General features: G+C 55.0%; 4 protein-coding genes across 4 annotated transcripts; 2 read left to right on the top strand and 2 right to left on the bottom strand.

The window, feature by feature from the left end:
• Positions 1-190: 190 nt before the first annotated feature.
• On the bottom strand, positions 191-2,812 carry UMAG_00897 (uncharacterized protein; the record flags this gene model as incomplete). The annotated part of the gene is made up of 1 exon (XM_011388610.1): positions 191-2,812. One exon carries the CDS (start codon positions 2,810-2,812, stop codon positions 191-193), a length of 2,622 nt encoding a protein of 873 aa, XP_011386912.1.
• Positions 2,813-4,292: 1,480 nt separating this feature from the next.
• UMAG_00896 (Kinesin-7a motor protein) lies at positions 4,293-8,672 on the top strand (the record flags this gene model as incomplete). The annotated part of the gene is made up of 1 exon (XM_011388609.1): positions 4,293-8,672. One exon carries the CDS (start codon positions 4,293-4,295, stop codon positions 8,670-8,672), a length of 4,380 nt encoding a protein of 1,459 aa, XP_011386911.1.
• A 484-nt stretch (positions 8,673-9,156) lies between these two features.
• Positions 9,157-12,465, bottom strand: UMAG_00895 (uncharacterized protein; the record flags this gene model as incomplete). Its single annotated transcript, XM_011388608.1, has 1 exon — positions 9,157-12,465. One exon carries the CDS (start codon positions 12,463-12,465, stop codon positions 9,157-9,159), a length of 3,309 nt encoding a protein of 1,102 aa, XP_011386910.1.
• Positions 12,466-13,625: 1,160 nt separating this feature from the next.
• On the top strand, positions 13,626-15,179 carry UMAG_00894 (tRNA 1-methyladenosine methyltransferase subunit GCD14; the record flags this gene model as incomplete). Its single annotated transcript, XM_011388607.1, has 1 exon — positions 13,626-15,179. The coding sequence occupies one exon, from the start codon at positions 13,626-13,628 to the stop codon at positions 15,177-15,179; it is 1,554 nt and encodes a 517-aa protein (XP_011386909.1).
• Positions 15,180-15,428: the final 249 nt, after the last annotated feature.

Below are 15,428 nucleotides of genomic sequence, written 5' to 3'. Positions count from 1 at the left end.
CGCGTCGGCTTGGCTCACATTTCGCCATGTGCGTCCGCCACGTTCTTGGATTCTAGTTACATTCGAAATCGAACCACGTTGAAAATGTGCAACGAAACAGAGGTTTTTGTCAAGTGTGACGGGGATTTACGGCTAGAAGTTGTGGGTGAGGGCAGCGGTTGGAAAGACGAGGGGTACAGATGGGGGAGATTCAGAATCTGTGAGCAGCGGATTTGGTGGGCGAAGTGGAAATGCTCATGCTCTCCCATTTTTTGACTGCTGAGCCGACGACCGAGTGCATGCCGATCCGCGGTGGTGCAACTGGTGGAGCTGATTGCTCGGCCTCTTCTGCGGTTGCTTGCTGTCCGTGGATGGCGAGGTTCTGGCTGACGGCCTCGTTGAGCCCCAGGATGCGTCGGGACGTTGATGAGCTCGGCATTCCCACCTGGTGTTCGAACAAGCTGAATTGTGAATCGAGACGACGGTCGAAGCCGACCATTTGCACTTGCCGTTCGTTCGCAACTGGATCGGGAGTTGGGGCGGTGGAGAAGTCCCAGTAGTCATCCTTGGTATCAACGTGGTCGGCTTTGTGAGGCGAAGTGGACGTTGGTTGGTGTTTGGTTGGCGAATGAGAAGCAGAGCGAATTGCTTTGGATCGGGCGACCGTAGACGTCGCCTCCGCCGTTGTTGGTGCGCGCACAGCACTCGCAACCTCCGCATTCGTCGACGAAGCACGAATCGGCGTGATAGGGGTAACCAACGCTCCGGCCAACCCATATCCGGCCGCAGCGCCTGCTGTAGGGACCGCCGGCGGCAAGTGAGAAGGCGCGCTCAAATGCGGCAGCTCCAACAGCGGCAGCAAAGGTGCAGCTTTCAACTTTGGACTTTGCAACCAATCCGTCAGATGATACGGCAAATCAAAGCGCGCTTGCTGTGCCAGGCTCAAATACCTGGCCAGTTCTAAATGCGTCGTGGGGTAGTAGTGTTGAGACGATCTCCTGAGCGTCGCCAACACCCTCTCAATTCCCGAGGCGAACAAGCTGCTGTGAAACTCGAGCGCGCTCATCGCAGGCTTCGGCAGCTGATGCAACTTGATCTGCACCAGAACGCTGGCGATCGCATTGATCAAGCGTAAGTGCGCTGTCAAATAGGCCATAGCTTCAAACTCGACACCGCCCGTCATTCCGCCTGGAACTTTAGGTCCTTTGATTGTATCGATCTTGTCGTGCAACTCCTCAAACCTCCAGTAGAAGTTCTGAGAGTGGCAGAAGATCCAAAAGTAATCGCGGCAGACACAGGACACCTCGACCACGTACGTCTTGAATGGACGTGGCGCGTGGGTCTGCTTGATGAAGTCGACCACAGACTCCTTGGCTGGATCCGAGGGATTCTGGAGGAGCTCGACGAGGTAGTTGAGCGATGACTGCGAGTGTGATTGCGAAGCGGGCAGTTGAAGGTCGAGCAAGATGGCCAGCATCTCGACCATGAGTTTGCGCGTGCCGAGATCGCCGGGTTTCTTCTCGGAGAAGAGCAGGTCGACGAGCTGACGAAACGGTCGTGGAGCTTGCGAGGCGAGCGCATCTCGACCCACTTCGGTGGTGCTCAAAGCGACAAAGCAACGCAAGAGTTCGTGGAGGAGCATGTCATCGTGCTGCTCCTCTCGCCACTCCATGGCCAGCAATTCATCAAGGCGTGCCAGCATCGCATCGTATCCGCCGCACTCGAGACCGATAAAAGTCGAAATCCAAGCGGGTGACTCGGCAGCCAGCACGGCACGCATCCGCTTGACTCGAGCAATGTCAATCCTACTGGCATCGGTACACTTGAGCATGGTAGCAAAGCTCTCTGGCGTTTCTTTGCCAAACGAAGCGGCAAACTCTTTACCAAACGACATGGAACGCGGACGAGCGCCCGAAGCTGCACTGCTAGTACCGCCGACGGCGGAAGCAGCGAGCGAGATGAAAGAACCACCTTGACCGAGGTTGGGGCTTGATTTTTTTAAAGCGTCGCGAATGACACTGCGTGATGGATTGGAAATCTGTCTCGCGTTGCCAGATTCTGAGGAGCCAGAATCCACCGAGCCAGAAGAGACTTGTCGAGGGGGCCCGGCTCCAAACAGCTGCGCTGTGTTGGGGGGCGCCATCAGCTCGGCAGAGTCACCGGAGTGGCTCAAAGTGGGCGGCTGGTCAAGCAGAGGGGAAGATGGGTAGACCGTCGAAGCTGGCCGACTAGAAGAACGTCCTTTGAGAAGATCAGGAATCGGCATACGAGTCGACTTTGTGGGTGAACAAGACAGGGAGCATGAACTATCATTCATTCCGAAGGTTGCCAGACTGAGAGACGCTTGACCCTGGAGCATGGAAGCTTTCACAGTAGAGCTGAGGCTGAGAAGCCTTCGGCGCATCTCTGGCTGCACCTGAAGCTCGTCGAGAAGGTCGAGAAAGTCGGCATCGATCTGCTCGGGCGTGCGCGTCGCCGCATACGGCTGAGGAGGGACAGAGGCAGATGGATTGTTGAGTAAGTCGGTCTTGTCTTTGCCGAACAATCTGCTGCGGCTTCGACTGCGACTTCGTAGACCCTTTTTGGGACTGAAGGAGGAGCCGAGCTTGGAGCGAGTTGCTCTGTCTGTATCTTCGGGAGAAGTGCCTCGAAGACGATATTTGGGATCCATAGTGACAGGCTGTGCTTTGGCCTTCAGATTTGCATCGTCATGCTGTTGGAGGCCTCGAGGAGAGAGCGGCTCGTTCTCCTTGCCAATCTCGACTGTAGAATTATGTCGAGAATACTGACCTGGTCGAATGCGATTCGAATTGATGGGTGCTGCGGCAGCCATGATGGCGAATTGAAGCGCCTGAGCGGCCGGTGATGCTGCCAGAGGTTGGCAAAGAGGTAGATCGAGTAGAACGGGAGGACAAGGCACAGTTCAACAAGGGGGGATGGGATGGAGAAGAATAAGAAGCTCTCGCTTGTTTTTTTTGGAGTTGCTTGCACTAGTCACGAGTGTGTGTGTGTGTGTCAACCGCCAGAATAGGAAGGCCAAGTGTTGTAGCAACGCAGGGATCAAACAGCAGGGTTTGGTCGGCGAGTTTTGGCGCAGAACAAGCTCTGTGTGCATGGGGCATTGACCAACTCAAGACTCGCAGGGTCCGTGTTCACGCACGAGCGTGGAGCTGGACTCGTGACCGACTCTGTGGAGGTACGTTGTGTTGTACCCGTCACTCTCTGTTCTGACGCGGCTCTTCCGTTCACGTTTCGGGATTTGTGAGTGATAATCAGAATCATGAATTACAGTCGTGAGTCACGAGTCCCACACAATCGTGAATCTTCAATTTCTACTCTGACGAACAAACAAACAGCGACGTGTCTGCGCGATTCGGCATCACGTGCATCGCAACAACCGTTTCTGCACAAATCGTGAATCGTGAATCGTGAATCGTGAATCGTGAATCGTGAATCGTGAATCGTGAATCACGAGTGACCTTGGTGGTCAGCAACAGGACTCGGTCAAGTTGTTTGGATCGATATTAGCAGCTCATCTACAAGCTTGAAGCACCTGCTGTATCGCACAGTCCTATGGCTACAAATGTGAAGATCAAGGGTGACAGGGAAACAAGCACACGAAGGTGAAGCAGCGTGCAGGACGATAGTGAATGTTGCATCGCTTTGGCTAACATTGCTATGGGGGCGTGCGGCGTGGCGCACGGCGTACGGCGAGAAAGAAGCGTTAAGGAGCCACGTGAAGCTTTCACACCTCACGCGCGTCAGAGCTGCAAAGTCGCCAGTCGAAAAGTGCAGAAGAGTTGGAGTTTGACTCAACATCAACACTCACTGCTCAACTGCTTTGCACAGCTTGATGCCCTGCTGTGCACCTCTTGCTCTGCTTCTCACCGCTGCCAGTGCTGTGCACTTGCAGACACTCAGACTTGATGCCTTACTAGCTGACCGTTTGCCAAACGAAATGACTTGCTGCATCTGACACTCGCTTTCGGGGTTGACACATCCATCTACCATCATATCTAAGCCCACTTGCTCTTTCTCTCCACCGCCCACTATTACCGTCCTCAGACCAAATCATACCGCTCCAGATCATATCACCTTGCACCCTTGCACTTTGCTGCATAAGCTCCACACATCTCCCTAGCTCTTCGCTGTCCAGCAAGCTTAGCTGTCGCGGTTGTTGTAACCGCGTCAAGGCTTGTATAGTTGCAAGGCTCGCGTACCAGAATCTACGCCCTACCTGTCTCAACATCAGCCGGTCTGCTGCTGAGCCGACCTTGCAGGAAACACGCATCAGACGAGCTAATCTCTGCATCATGTTCCTTTTCCGATCTTCGACTTCATCTCCCGCACCTCCCTTTCCCACGCCTCGCAAGTCATCCCTTTCTGGCCTGCCCTCAACCATCTCAGCCTCGTCCGAGATATCCTCTGGCAGCTCTCTCGCTTCCAGTCCGAGCAGCAACAGCATCCTCTCGCTTTTGCAGGCCCACTCTTCTGTCTCTTCTTCCTCGTCAGTTTCCAGTGTTCCTTCTCCTGCCACTTGTTTCGCTACGCTCCCCTCCGAGCCCATTTTGACGGCAAACGCTTTGACCCCTGATACGTCAGAGCCCAAGAAAGCGGCAGCCACTCCCGCACGACCCTCCACCTCTCCTAACAGATCCACACTTCCTACTTGTCCACGCACCTCGAGAGCCACTACCACCATCAAAGCCTGTCCCTCCTTCAACACGGCAAGCCGCCGCTCCACCATCTCGCCATCCAACACAGAGCATCGACCCTCCAAATCAGTTACAATGGCCAAGAAGGCCAAGGTGGGCTCAGCCGCCAAATCCTCCCCTTTTACAAAGTTGGTCGCAGCCGATACAGCAACCAAGCAATCCGCAGTCTCAGCCACTACGGACGTGGAGACTAGCCTGCCAACGGTGGCTGAAGACGACGCTGCGACGCCGGCTGCTACCTCTAACGCATCTACCGTGAATGATGTTGATACATCCTCTTCGTCGACGACAGAGTCCAAGCAGAATGTGGTTGTCTGCGTGCGTATGCGCCCTTCGCGTGCATCCTCGTCCGACTCTGAAGCATCCGTCTGGAATTGCGACTCGGAAAAGAACCGCATCTTTCCAACAGAGCATCATCCAGCGATTGCAAAGCGTACCACCTCCTCTGAGCGCGCCGGTGCAGGCGCATCGATAGCGGCTGCGCCTTCTTCCCATGATCTCGACCATGAAGATCCCACCTCCTCCACCTACCACTTTCAGTTCGACAAGCTCATCACCGGTGCACAGACCACCGATGACATGTATCACTCGCACATTGCGCCCGTCGTTCGCGCTGCTGTGGAGGGGTACAACGGAACCGTCTTTGCCTACGGTCAGACGGGCAGCGGTAAAACGCACACCATGTCCGGAAGCGATGCGGAGCCTGGTGTGATTCCGCGCGCAGTAGAGCAAATTTTTCAGATGATCAAAGACGAGCCGGATCGTGAATTTCTGTTGCGGGTTAGCTACCTCGAGATCTACAATGAGACTCTCAAGGATCTACTCGCACCTCTACCACCACTGACGGGATCGACGGGCTCCTCACTGCAAACCACCGATCGGCCTGCCTCGCCCATCAAAGGGGGTTCCAGTCACGCTGCTGGACAATCGCAATCTTGTACGCTCCGAATCATCGAAGATCAAAAATCGAGCCGCGTCATCATCACCGGTCTTCGAGAGGAAATCGTCACCGATGCCAACACGGTGCTTTGCCTCATACAACGAGGTCAGGATGAACGTCATGTGGGTGCGACTGACTGGAACGAGCGCTCCTCGCGCTCACACTGCGTTTTCCAACTCACCATCGAATCGCGTTCGCGCGCACCAAGCGCCAGCAAAGAAGTCCGAATCAGTCAACTCAACCTTATCGACCTCGCCGGCTCGGAACGTGCAGCCAGCCAAGCAGAACGTCGTAAAGAAGGCGCCTTTATCAACAAGTCGCTCCTCACGCTCGGCACAGTGATCGGCAAACTCACAGAGCCAGTCGAAAACGGAGATGCACACATCCCATATCGAGACTCAAAACTGACGCGTATCTTGCAGACTTCGCTCTCGGGCAATGCGAGAATCGCCGTCATCTGCACACTCAGTCCCGACACCGAACATGCCAACGAGACGCTCTCAACATTAAAGTTCGGTAAGAGGTGCAAGTTGGTCGTCACCACCGCGAAAAAGGGAACCGCCATGGACGATAAAGCGTTGCTGCAAAAGTACCGCAAGGAGTTGGACGCCTTGAGAGCCAAGTTAGAGGCTAATGGACCGTCTCCTAATCCAAACGAAGTGATGACCATTGTGTCGGCAGAAGCGTCGAAAGAATCACAGCAGAAGCTGGACCAGCTCAATCAGCAGAAAGAAGCAGCGCAGAGGGAGGTCGAAGACATGCAGAAAAAGAGGAGCCATCTCAAAGCGCAGATCGAACATCTTACGCGGCTCATCTTGACCAGTCAGAGTGTGGCTTCGGATACTGCTGACAGCAACGCTGCAGCAGGTCCAAGCACGCCAATTCGAAACCGCGGTGCATACGCCTCTGCATTGGCTCGTCGAGGTCCTCGAATGAGTGACCTTGGTTCTGGCTGCAACAGTCCCATCTCCCTCACCGCCCCACTTGAAACGACTCTGAGTGGAGCCAAGCCATTCGAACTGGAAGCGGAGCTTGCAGCTCTACGCCGACAATTACGCCAACAGATCGAATCGCGCACTGCCCTAATCACCGCGCACACCGCCGAGCTGACGGCACGAGACGCGCGCCAAGCCGAATTGCAAGAAGCCATTCGACTCAACGAAGAAGAGCTCGACGAAGCAGAGGCGGCTTACGACAAGCTCAAAGCAGAGCGGGACGAAGCACGCAGCATCGCGTTGAAGGAGCAGGCCAAGGCGAGGGAGAATCGGAAAAAGCTACTCGAGGAACAGGAGGCGAATCGGCTGTTGAAATTGGTAGCCAAAGCCAGGGCTGGTGAACAAGATCAAGCGCTCCAGGCACAGATTGAGAAATTAAAGAAGTTACTCGAAAGCAAAGAGGAGGAGCTGGAGCAGGTAAAGCGTGCATTGGACGAGGAGCTGAGGGAGGTGAGGAGAGCGGTGGAGGAGGAAAAAGCTGCTAGGGCGCAAGCGCAGGGCGAGCTGAATGAACTCAAGCAAGCAAAGACAGCCTTGCAGCTCGAGCTGGACCAAGCTATTGCTTCAGTGACCGAGCTGAAGGAGAAGCAAGATGCAACAAACAAAGCCTCCCGCGACGATGATGAGGACGAGGACGACGTCAAAACCGAATTTCGAAACATCGTACGCGGCAGCCAAGTCAAGGACGACGCCAGCGAACAACTCAAACAGCGCCAGCTTGAGCTGCAAGAACGAGAAGCACAACTCGAGCGTCTTGGCACTGAACTCGAGCAAGCACGTCGCCAATTGGCTTCGGCCCAAACGCCTTGCGCACCATCGCCGATCTCTCTCGGCGAACTCTCCACGCTGCGCGACGAACTGGGCGCATCCGAAGAAGAGCGTCAAACATTGCAGGTTGAATTGGCCAAACTGCGGGCTGTCGCTTCAGGTCGAGAACGGGTGACAGAGAAGTTGGCCTCTCTGGAGACTGAGCTCTCGCGTGCCAATGCAAAGATCTCTGAATTGGAAAAAGAGATCTTAGCAGAAAAGGCAAGGAGTGCTGAAGCATTGAAGAAAGTCAGTCGCCCATTGCCCGTTCCTTTACCGATTCAAGGAGGCTCAATGACAGGTTCGCCAGTTTCGCCCACCAAAGCTCTTGCTGGTGGATCGAAGCTTCGTCCTGGTGCAACGACTCCTACTTGCACTCTAACGAGCGGACTGAACCGCGCAGGATCGGTAAAGGAGTACCGACGATACCAATCCGGAGCGGATGCTTCTTCTCCCACCCCACCTTCTCCTTCTCCTGCATCTGGATCGCGCAGCGTGATGCTCGGTCACACACCGACATTCTCGGGCTCGAGCCTTGGCAGCCACACATCGATACTGGCCGCCTCGCCCTCCACTGCCACCCAGCCCGCAGGCAAAGCCGAGAGGGATGAGATCGACAGGTTAAACGCAGTGATCAATTCGCAGCGCGCAATCATGGCGGATCTAGAGAATTCGGTGGCTTCATGGAAGACGCGAATGAAGACACAGGCCGAGCTGATCCACAAGTTGATGGTTTCCAACGGCACCAGTTCGGCAGCGGGTCAGTCACCTCCTTCTTCCGACGCTGAAGCAGACGAAGTCTTCGGACAAGGCTCACCACGTCGTCACAAACAGGCTGGTTGGCAGCAAGATGCACAACATACACTGCCTAGGACTACCCACCTCGCACTGTCTTCCACCAACAACAGCGTTCCAACACCGTACTACGGAGCACACACGTTCAACCGCCCCCCTTCGACCATCGGTTCACCAACCAAACCTTTCTCCAACAGCTCTACCGCCGACTCCTGGTCTTACAGCTCCCCCCACCCCTTACCTCTTCCAGGCAGCGGCGATTCTGTTTCACCATCCAAGCGCAAACCACGAAAGACGATCGAGATGGATCTCAAACTGCTCAAATCCAGCCCAAGAGTCGAGAGCAGTAAGAATAGGTTCAACCTGGAGAATGAAGTGGCAAATTCAGCAGATACTCCCACCAAGAGACGAGCTACCAACGCTTCCGCCTACTACATCTAGAGCCGCCCCGATTCGAGTTTCTTTATGCATTCGTGATTGTATTTCTCGTACCAGAATTTTTCTTTCACCCGACACTCACCACTGTTTCAACAAATGGATTTTGGCTACGTATCTGTGTGAGCTTCATGTCTGTGGCCTGACGGTGTTCGTCGCTCAAGTCACGAGTGTGTTTTGCGTCAACTGGGAACATGCCAGGCGCTCTGACGCGTCAAAGTGGTCTCGCGGCGCAAAAGTCAGAAACAGTCACGAGTGTATATAGGTTCGTCCGCACAACTACAGTAGGGAAAGGAGAAGGATAAAGGTACATGGTGCCTACGCTCAGGAAGGGGCGGAGCTCAAGGGGGAATACGAATGGGCAGGTCCTACTTTGGGAGGTAGGGCAAAGCGGGCGACCGTGTAGTGTACACAGGCGAGAAAGGGGCATACTTTACAAAAGAGGGCACAAATTTTTCGGGACTCTAGCAGCCGGCGAAAGGGGCGCGATTCAGACTTCTGTCACACCATGTGCAACGGCAGCTTGGGCAGCTGCTCTGATCGCATCGGCGGTGAGAGCGTCGGTCAAATCAACGTCACGTTCCGCAGCAGTCGGGTTGGTTCCGACATCAACCATGTCCGTATCCGCCCGTGGAGGCTCGGGGAAAGACGTTTGGACAAGCTGTTTGTACAGCGCTTCCGAGACAACTGACTTGATTGTCTGCAGAGCTTCTGACCTGATCGCTGACTCGAGATGCGGTGTTCCGCAAGAGTCCGAAGAAGGGACAGTGACGTCGTCGGCCGTGTCAGAGGAGACCGATTGAAAGATGTGCAGACTATCGTTAGTAGCTATGCTGCCGACATCAGTGCTTTCAATGGTGGCAGCAAGCGCGCGGCTGATGGCGTTGGAGACGGGAACCGAGAGAGCGTCGGCATCCATCAGCGGGGCAGATGGTGAAGCTTGAGCAATAGCATCCAGCGCATTTGAAACCGCTATCGAGTGTACTGGATCCGTTGTCTCCGACTGAAAAGCAGGCATGGATGCAAGCTCTTTACTATCAAGTGAACTGGTGGCAGTCAACGAGTTGTCCTCTGTCACGATCGCACCACTCTGTGCTGTTTCATCCTTGACAGTCGATGGGGTTTCTGCAGAAGCGGCGGGCTTAGCCTCGTCCACCTTGGTCGGTGACGGAGAAATCGCAATTGGTGCGGCGGTGGCGGTGGGGCTTTGCGTAGCCGAAGTGGCGGACGGGCTCGTGCTTGATGTTGACCCTGTCACAGCTGCGGCGGGACTTCCATTGAGCAAAGCTATCGTTGCACCCGTCGTCGCGCCGACGGCAGCTGCGGCTGCAGCCGCAGCCGCAGCTTTGGCAGCCTCCTCCTCCTTGCGTTTCTTGCTGTTCTTTCGATGGACGCCTGGAAGACTTCCGCCTCCACCGCCACGACTTTTGGGCACAACAGTCGGATCGCCAGTGGGTTCGATGAATTCAACTTCTCCATCCTTGCCCTTCTTCTTCTTTCGACGAGTGAGCGAGCGAGCGTATCGGAGGCCGCAAGCGTTACATAGAGTCTTGTGTCCTGATGGTCCACGACGCCATTCTGGACTGTTGACCTTGCCACAGCCCGTGCATGCCTTGTTAGCGCCGGGGGAATAGTCACCACTAACTGCGGCTGCAGGCGAGGGAGAAGACGTACCATTCGAAAGCCCATTGGTGCCTTTCTGGGCAGATGTGGTGCTACTCTTACGCTCTGCGACCAGTCGGGCGGTGCTCGTCGGCGTCACAGCAGATTTGGCCGGTGCGTTGGTATACATCAGGCTCGGGTTTGCGAGTGCACTGATACCACTTCCTTCAGCCTTGATTGTCGACCTATGATGCTTGGATGCTGTCGGTCTGGAAGGGTGTCCATTTGCTGTCTTGGCGGAATGTCCGTTGGAATGTGTTGCGTGACCGTTGGGTGGCGTAGAAGCGTAAGTCTGACCTTTCGGGGTCGAAGACACCAATGAGGCCGCAGACAAGGCGAGTCTGGACGAAGTCGGAGCAGGCGTGGGAACGGTCGCTTTCTTGTCGACTTGCGTGCCATCAGACATCGGCAGTCCCGACAGAGTCTCGCTCTCCATACGCTGTCGTTTGTTAGGAGAATCTTGCGATCCGTCATACTCTGCCTTGCGTCCTTCTACTGGGGCCTGCAGCTCGGCCTGCGCCTGAGAGACAAGCTTAGGATCCTCCGGCGGCGGCAGCTGTTGTTGGAAGGTGGTGTGGAAGCAAGCCAGAATCACACTGCCGTAGGGGATGAGGACGCTTTCAATGTTGCGTACCTTGCCTTCGGTAGTCAAAGTGTGCTTGGCTCGGAAGCGCCGGGTGCAGCTCGTGTTAGCGTCCGAGAGCGAAGAGGATCCAGGTGCGATGGAAACGCCCTGTGCGAGACGAGCAAAGTCATCGGCAAAGTAGGAACCGTCTTGGAACGCTGTCACGTCTGATTGCGCAAGCAGGTCAGCCTTGACTTGCCGCGAAAAGAAGCGAGGAGGCGGCCAGCTTAGCAGCACTCGGCTATCCCCGCCAGCCTCGATGACCTGAAAGACGTGATCGGGTCCAAAGTCGGGCAGTGTTTCCCTCGGCGAAGCCTTGACCTGCTTCCAGATTGTGTCGCACTGGCGCAATGAGAAGCTATTTCCTGGAGTGCCACACCAGTTGGTCCAATCCGACTTGTGCTGCTCGTCGTTGTCCTCCGCTGACTTGTCGATAATCGCGTGGAAGAAGCAGAGCAGCATACCATCACCGATCCAATTAATGACAATGTCGATTGCCACAAAGCTGTCATCCTCAACATACCGGTCTGCCTCTGGGTCCCGCGGAGGATTGATGGCGCCGAGCAGCTCGCGAATATGAGGAATACGTGAATAACGACATCGTGTGACGCTGCCGAACAAGGTGCGGCTGTCGACGATCTTTTGCATGTCGGCGGACACACGCTCGCGCTCTTCCGGGTGAACATAGTCGTAAAAGTCGGAGCCAACCATTCGTATAGCTTGTTCGGCCATGTGTTGTTGCAGAACTGGGTCGAGATATACGAACTGAAGCTTCTCTCCTGTCGGGCCGTTGCCTTGCGAGTAATCTGCCGAAAGCAGCGCCCAGTAACAGCGGGTTTTCCCGAGCTCCACCTGCGCTTCAGTCAAGGGAAGCTGCTCAACACTTTGAGAGCTACCGTCTGCGAGAACTTGAGCGCATCCGCCTGGTGTACGCTTGCCAATGGTGAGTGGAAATGGTGCAGGCTCGTCGGTGTATTTACGGCATTGGTCGAGGATGGCAGCTCGAACTTCGTCTGTGTCAGAGCTGCCGATCGAAGTGCCGTTGGTGTATAAGCGATCCGGACCGGGCGTAGCAGCGAATGTCAAGCTATCCTCCGACGAGTTCTTTTGTGCAGCATCGGTGGAATGCTGTTGTTGCGCATGCACTGAAGCGGCGGCAGCAGCGAGGAGATACGAGTCGAGAGCATCGGAAACAACCACATTGTGGTCGGCCGTATGTTGCTGGTCTGCCTGACTCTGAGCGGCTGCGGCTGCGGCCATAGCAGCCGCAGCTGCAGCTAAAGCCGCCTCGTCAGGGACTAGTATCGACGGTATATCTACGTCATTGGCGGCGCCAAGTAGTGGAGGCATTTCTGGTGTAGAACCCGTGTCGGCTGTCTCGATACGATCCAGGGGTACCTTTGCTGATGCTGGGGGTGGTGATGATGATGATGATGATGACGAGGTTGATGACGATGACGACGACAACGACGAAGTATCGACGAGCATCTCGTCTGCGATGTCCATCGCCATGATGGGACGATGCACTGCAACGGTGTTGTTATGGGTCCGTCAACCCAACAAGAATTTCGTGTATCGATGGAGAAGCGGAAGGGCAAGGTGTCGGCACGAGATGCTCTAAATCTGAGATCGAGTGAATTGGTTTCAGCTACTTGGTCGTAGGAACATCCGCCGATGGGACGCATGCATGCGTTGTTTGGACTACCGAGTACCGTTGCCCTTGTTGAGGTGGACCTGGACTTTGATGCTGAGTAATCCTCCAGGGTGGGATGGCGACAAGCTGGAAATTACAGCAGACAGCGGTCTGTACGAGACTGATACGACTGACCGCCCGCACGCCGGTCGCGACGACGACGGGAGGAAGAGAAAGAAAGAAGATCCAACCCTCGAGCGGAATGAAGTGACCTAGCAGCGCTTGGGCTTGGCGTGCGTCAAAGTATAGTTAGTGGCACTGATCTTCCGCTCGCGTCAGCTGGCGTGAAGTGGATTTGTGGATAATGCGGGGGAGTATCGTGACGATAGATCGAGGAGGTGATCACAGCATGAACTCCTGCCTTTTTCTCACGACGCTGCGAGCTTTTGTCTGAATACGGAAAAGAAAGTGTGCAGGTGTGGGTTCTTCTTAAAGAGCGCTTGCTGGTTTTGTTTAGCGTCGTACGCCTGCCGGCAGCGCGACTCTCAATAAATTTTAAATTTGCCCGTCCATTTACGATTTTACCCGCCAAAGGCTGGCGCGGCCTCCAAGGTTTGAAGAGAAAAGAAAGGTGCCGTGACTGATTCGGAGGAGTAAACTCTGCATCGGGTACTTGAACCATCAGAATGTGGAATTGCAACTGCGAAATGGCGAGTTGGTTCTGTCATTTGTTCTCAATACATCGGCGATTGAGAAGATTTTGCGGAGGCGCTTGCTTCTCGACATCCGTGATTTTCACAAGTTCCAAAAAGTTGCGTTCTTTTCTCCTTGGCTCCCCCACAGCCAGGTTTTGCTGCTACCAACGTATCGTCGTCACTCGTTATAATCACGAATACTGCATCTCTGACCAGACCGACTTTCAGCAGAACCACGAGGCAGTGTAGCTCCACTCAAGTGCTCACCATTCCAAGAAGCTATCCATCGAGTCATGATAGCTTCAACCTCCACTTCTGCCACGGGGCAGCTGACGTCCTCGACCATGAATGCCTCTTCGAGCTCGCGATGGACAAAGAGTCATGATGCGTTCATCAAGGCGGGGGATCTGATCATTGTGTTTGCATCGAGAGACAAGACGCCAATGCCTCTCACCGTGACACCCGGAGAACACGTGTCCAACATGTTTGGACACTTCCCCCACGAAGATATGGTCGGCATGCCCTATGGCAGCAAGATGATTTCAAAGAACAGCCGTGGATATGTCTACCTCCTTCGACCGACGCCCGAGCTCTGGACACTGGCATTGCCACATCGTACGCAGATTCTGTATTCGCCCGACATGTCGTTCATCTCCATGAAGCTCAACATGGGCCCTGGAAGTCGGGTCATCGAAGCTGGCACGGGGTCGGGCAGCTTCAGCCACGTCATCGCCCGCACAGTCGGCCGTGCCAATCTTGGTTCGAGATCGGAATCCAACGGCAACACAGAGGCCAAGTGCAGTTTTTCAGAAAGGCAAGTGCCAAGGAATTGGCAGGGACTTCCCAACCACCTGCAGCAGAGTCTCTCTCGAGGCAGAGGGCAACTTCGTGATAAGGACGAAGTTGGCTCAGAAACAGCCGAAACTTTGACTGCCAGCTCTCCAAGAGAAGAATCTGCAGCTGCGGCCGAGTCTTCAGCCTCTGCGACAACACAGCGACCTGATACAGACCCTCACGTTCCCGAAGAGCACGGCAGACTATGGAGTTTCGAGTTTCATGAGCCGCGTGCCGACAAGGCGAGAGCCGAGTTTGCGGCGCATGGTATGGACAAGGTCATTGTGCTCAACCATCGCAACGTTTGCAAAGACGGCTTTGGTCTCACTGACGCTGCCGACTCGGTGTTCTTGGACTTGCCCGCGCCGTGGGAAGCGGTTGGACATGCCACCAAGGCGTTGCGGCGCGATACAGTGACACGCATTTGCTGCTTTTCTCCGTGTATCGAGCAGGTGCTCAAGACGGTCACGGCCCTCAATGAGCACGGTTTTACCGATGTCGAGACGTTCGAATCACTGGTACGCACCCACGAGAGTCACGCTGCTGCTGGACCCGAGGTGAGCATCGACGAGGCGATCAGCCGTATCCGCGTGGTCGAAAAGCGCAAAGAGGCGAGACGGTTGATCCAAATCGAAAAGGCTCGTAGCGCTAAGGCACAGACTACGGGTAAGCATGATGGTGCTGATGACGGTGGCGACACTAGCATGACAGAGCCCGTTGCTTCTACAAGTATCTCTGAATCATCTAGCCTGAAGCGCAAACACGATGAGCAGGGTGAAGAGGAAGATGCAGGGCAAAACGACCTCGAGCAAGCAACGTCACAGGAGCAAAGGACGACGAATACAACTCAAGACAAAGCTGCCAATGGCACGTATCAGCGCGGCGTGCAAGAAGGTATCGCAGTCACAAAGAAGAAAGCGCGCATGATGCAACAGCAAACGCACCAAAATCAGCCCATTCAAGCGGCCACCGTCTACTCAAGACCTTATTACGAGATGCGGGGGCATACGAGCTACCTCACCTTTGCGACGCTTCTTCCGCGCGACATGACGGCTGGTCTCTGATCAGCGCCCCAAGAGGACGAACATGTGCGAGACTACCAGATGACAAATCTGCTGAGATTTATTTCAATAGATATGTGAGTGGCAGTGCGACCAGGTGGCTATTTATGCAAACCGCCTCGTGACGTTCATGGATCTGGCACAACGGTGAGTTTGGTGCGACGACAATTCAAGCGATCACGGGTCGTCCCCCAAGCTGCTCGAAATGCCGAACAATCATGAATCGTACATGTCAGCAAAACATCATGCATG

This window comes from Mycosarcoma maydis, chromosome 2, assembly GCF_000328475.2.
Source record: "Mycosarcoma maydis chromosome 2, whole genome shotgun sequence".
Lineage (NCBI taxonomy): Eukaryota > Fungi > Basidiomycota > Ustilaginomycetes > Ustilaginales > Mycosarcoma > Mycosarcoma maydis.
This window is presented reverse-complemented; position numbering and strand designations above follow the sequence as displayed.